The following is a 5,000-nucleotide window of genomic DNA, read 5'->3' as shown; positions in this document are numbered from 1 at the left end:
TATATGCTGGACCTCAATAAAGATCATCCATCCTCGCTCTTTTACGTCCCGTAATCCAAATAATCTGCCTATACATCCTGCTACTAAAATAGTTATGTCACCTTATGATTCCTGATTTAGCCTATTCATTGTTAGTCTTCCGAAGGACTGGTTACATACACACTTCCAAGGACTTTGGAACCGGAAGAGAAGAAGGCGTGACGTCACGACCTCTCTGCCCTATTACAACAACGTTAAATCGAGGTTTCGGATGTCAGACCTTCAAATATGTACACATCGACCCGTCTGATCTCCTGTTTTGAAAAAATATTTTGAGGATAATCTCTGTCTTTAAGATTATTTTTTGTACGCCTTTGTCCTTTGAATAGAGACGTGTTATGACCATATTTGACATATTTTGTACCTGCGTCATACGTGAATTAGCACACAATGAGCTCCCGCTGAGTACCTATTTGCTGATTTGTGCGCCTATGCGCCAGCTAAATACTGTGAAGGTGAATAGGAACTCTTCAAAAACAAATTAATTAACTGTAAAATAAGTGCACAATTCAATCCAATCCCATCTACCCCCCCCCCCCCCCTCTCTCTCTCTCTCTCTCTCTCTCTCTCTCTCTCTTTCTCTCTCTCTCTCTCTCTCTCTCTCTCTCTCTCTCTCTCTCTCTCTCTCTCTCTCTCTCTCTCTCTCTCTCTCTCTCTCTCTCTCTCTCTTTCAGGCCCTTTCAATATTCCCGTTCAGACTTTGTGTACCTTTCACAGGGAATCTGGAATTTTAACAGGTGGAAAACTATGTGCAATATTTTTTATGTGTAAGATGCGTCGTTGAACCATTATTCATAATTTGGTTGATTAGCTAATGTTAATATTATTACTCATCAACAATAACACCTGTACGTTGACATTCCACAGTCCGCGCCTTTTTAAAAATAATAATTAATGAATTTTAACAGGCCATTGAAGATTGTGTGGTTACACACTCCGGTTGTTTGTTTTCTTTTCTTTTGATTTTTCTTTGTTGTTAATGTTGTTTATTTTTTTTTTTTGGGGGGGGGGGGTTTCTTGTTTGTTTTGTTGTTGTTTTGTTTTGTTTTCGTTTTTTGCTTTTATTTATTTTTTAGGAGGGGGGGGGGGTTAGGGGTTGGGGGTTGAGGAGGAGTATTGTCAGTAATTAAAGAAATTATGAGATTGCTACCAAAGAAATAAAACTTGAAAAGATAGATATACCATGTATTCGTCCTATTCTTTTATTCATTTGTTCCTCATGATTTTGTTCATAACATGAAGCCCACATTTGTATAAGCTTGTTTGTTTTTTTGTTGTTGTTTTTTGTTTTGTTTTTTTTAATATATATATTGGATTCTAGCAAGCAATAGGCTACGATGGTAATTATTTTTATAATGAATGAAAGTTTTTCAAACATTGAGCCTGCTATCGTATACCCTTGTACTTGTATTTTTTACCGATGATGACGTCATTGGCAATCGCGTGGAGTTGGTGATCGATTGGAGGTCATTTCTTGACATACAACAAACTCAAGCAAGGTTGGGCGCAGACAATAATCAGGTGGATAATTATTGCAGAGTTCGGTGTTGTGTTCTTTCGTAAGGCACCTCACAGAATCTAGCTGTCAATCCACGCTGTACTTAATACAGTTTTAATGGCTATTAGACTTGAGTTGGACTTGGTAGTGAAAAAAGAGCGCCTAACGAATAGCATATACTAATTATGATTGAAAATGGTGTTAAATACAACTGGCTTATGGGAAACATATGAAGCATTCATTGTCAAGTATACCTTAACTCACTCAATCCTAGCGATTTTTGCTACTTTTCAAAATTGAAAAAATATATATATATTAAAATGAACATGTACAAAGATAGTTTTATTCAACTATCATTAACATGCAAAAACTATAAAACATTAGCTTTGATACTACGCCTATAATTTGTCTCAGAAAAATGTAATAAATAGGCATGGGGTAAAAGTAACCCCGGGTAAACTACGGATATAGTCGGTGTTAGGGTTGAGTGAGTTAAGCAAGGTAAATCATGAAAAATGTCATCTTCTACGTATTATTTAATTCCATGTGCATCATAACTGAAAACACAAAATTCTTATTCTCGTTAATGAACTGTTTCGTTCCTCTGACTAACTAACGTGTGCTCGTGATGCTTTGTTTTTAGTGATAAGGATTTTTTTTCTTCATCAGGATGTTTTGAATGTGTTTTTTAACTGATTGTAATATACAATATTTATCTTATTCAGGTGTGTTCTATCTCGGCTCGGCATGTCAAAGTAAACACAATCGCACAAGGTAAGAGAGTAATGTTCTATAAAATGTTTAACCTTTACAAGCTGACTGCGACTCGAGCTTCATTATGTACACCAAAAGGGCAATAATCAAAATGATGCCCTGGTGTTGAAAAAAAAAAAATTGAACTTTTATATAGCCCAATATCCACTAAACGTGCTCAAAGCGCTTTACAAGGGGGTCCCTGGTCAACAGCAACATTTAAGATGTAGGACGGGACACGACGCCTGTTAGGCGATATTACAATTTTTTCGGACCGAGACAATGCTGTTAACGACCGGGTACTAATTTTACACCTGAGTACGGTGAGAGAATGTGAGTAAAGAGCCTTTTCCAAGGACTCAACTATGCGCCGAGCGGGCCTCGAACCCAGGACCTTCCGATCCGAAAGCGAGTGTCATACCACAAGACCACATAGCCGTTGGTGGCTGCGAAGAGAACTGTTTTCCTAGCACCTTATACTTATTTACAGGTCTGAAAACCCAAATTGTTACCCAAATTGTTGTGGTCTCATTGTTGTAATGGAAATACTCTCAAACCAACGCAAAGTAATCGTCCATTACATCAATGTTAAAAAATCGGGGCCATAATTGCGTTCGGTTATCAGACCTTCAAATATGTTCACGTCATCTCCAGGGAAACCGTGTTGATTTGCATATATATATATATATATATATATATATATATATATATATATATATATATATATATATATATATTATATATATATGACTTACTTGACTTAGATGCCTTTCGCGTCTCGACCGAAAGATCGGGTCGCCTTGGCTGTTTCCAGTATTTCCTGTGTGAGGTGTCTCCAATATTGCCGGTCCTCCGCTAGGGTTCTCAGATTTTCAAGGTCCCCTGCCGTTATGAGACTAATGCTTTGTCCAAGTGTTGTGAGTTTTTGTTTAGGATCACAGGGAGTGTTGTGATCGGTCTTCCTCTGAAAAGGTTCCGTGTTTTTGGAAATATCCCGACATGGCTTGGTAGCTGGTATGTTTTTGTCCCTGCGTAGTATGTGACCGAAAAGTTGCCATCGTTGTTGTAAAATGTCAAGGGAGATTGGTCTTTCTTTTGTGATCTTATAGAGTGATTCATTTGAGATCTTTTTTGGGTATTTGATGTCCAGTACCCTTCTTAGCTGTGTGCGATGGAAGGCATCCAGATGTTCTTCTTCGGATTTTGTCAACGCCCAAGTGCCGCAGTTATACAGAAGTACCGGTTTTACAAGAGCACGGTACAGTTTCAGTTTGGTTTTTCTCTTTATTTTGTCACCTCTAATCCATACATTGGTGAGTTTACTGAGTGCGGCGTTTGATAGCTGTTTTCTTCTTTGTACATCCTCGGTGTCTCCAATTAGTGAGCCGACTTTCTTTGTTCTTTTCCATTCCTCTTTGTTCCTCGATATTGTTGTAAATTCGGTTTTATTGGCATTGACTTGGAGGTTATATTTCATGAGGGTATTTTGTATGATGTCTATATTTGCTGGTGTTGATCCAATAAAATCTACATCATCTGCATAGGCGATTTCTCTTGGGATTGCATTCTCAATATGAGTCGTTGGTTTTGGAATGACTTTTCGAACTTCTTTCAGAGCGTGTTCTAAGTATATTGTGAACAGAATCGGGCTCAGACTATCTCCTTGGGGGGTCCCGATGTTACTTTCAAACTGCGTCTGTTTTGTGGCCCCGTATATCCTTGGTTGTATCTTTGTGTTGCTGAGGAGAAATCGGATTATTCGGAGCTCGTCTTCGTCTACTATGTCTGTTAATATCTCCAAAAGTTTTCCTCTGTCGATCGTATCAAAGGCTGCGGACATATCGATTCCGGTTATTGTTATGGATATGTTTTCTTTGAGTGCCTTTGCTGCTAACCATTTATGTGTCCATACAACGTCCGATGTGCTTCGGTCTTGGCGAAACCCGCTTTGGCTATGTGATAGATATTTTTCAATTTTTGGTCTAATTCTGTATATATATAATATATATATATATATATATATATATATATATATATATATATATATATATATATATATATATAATTCAGTTTCACCATTAAAGGATTAACAGTATGGTTACTCCCAGTTATGACTTATAGTGTAAAATATGTTGATTGCACACATTGCGGTTTTTGCAGTTTGTTTTGTCAATAGCGAAGCCTCCCAATAAAGCAGTATTAAATAGAAACATTTTTTAATTCCCTTCATTCATCCTCGGGAAACAATTTTCGCTAAGGTCAATCTCAGAAAAAAAGACGTAGATATCCGCAGATTGGTTTTTGATCAAGGAAAAATAACGAGACGCTCACAGCTTCCTCTTTCGGCACCAATCCACTGCGCTCTTTGATTTTCTTTTAACTCACTCAATCCTAGAGATTTTTGCTACTTTTCAAAATTGGAAACAATGTATTAAAAATGAGCATGTGCATATATATTATTATTCAACTATCATTGCCATGTAAAAATTAAGATATTGGCTTTGATACTACGCCCATAATTTGTCTAAGAAAAATGTAAAAAATAGGCATGGGGCAAAAGTAACCGACTCGAGGTATATACGGATATAGTCGGTGTTAGGGTTGAGTGAGTTAAAATCACAGCGAATGGGCGGGGCTGCTCTTTGGATTTTTAAATGGTCGCATTTGTCATGCGCAGTGTCATATCCAGCCATCATTGAGTGTTGGGTCC

General features: G+C 37.5%; 1 protein-coding gene and 1 long non-coding RNA gene across 3 annotated transcripts in view; both read left to right on the top strand.

Annotated features, from left to right (window-relative positions):
* LOC144963828 (uncharacterized) overlaps nt 1-5,000 on the top strand; it is a 181,481-nt gene that overhangs the window by 138,199 nt on the left and 38,282 nt on the right. The gene's annotated exons all lie outside the window — the stretch shown is intronic.
* LOC144966297 (matrilin-1-like) overlaps nt 1-5,000 on the top strand; it is a 43,778-nt gene that overhangs the window by 3,841 nt on the left and 34,937 nt on the right. For both annotated transcript variants that reach the window (XM_078902516.1, XM_078902515.1), the window contains exon 2: nt 2,263-2,311. In XM_078902516.1, coding sequence (XP_078758642.1) covers nt 2,263-2,311 — 49 coding nt within the window. The remainder of the gene's footprint in view (nt 1-2,262; nt 2,312-5,000) is intronic.

The sequence above is a fragment of the Berghia stephanieae genome, chromosome 2 (genome assembly GCF_034508935.2).
Source record: "Berghia stephanieae isolate SIO BIC M18660-M18661 chromosome 2, UCSD_Bste_1.3, whole genome shotgun sequence".
NCBI lineage: Eukaryota > Metazoa > Mollusca > Gastropoda > Nudibranchia > Aeolidiidae > Berghia > Berghia stephanieae.
The sequence above is the reverse complement of the archived record's forward strand: the minus strand, read 5'-3'. Positions and strand labels throughout refer to the sequence as shown.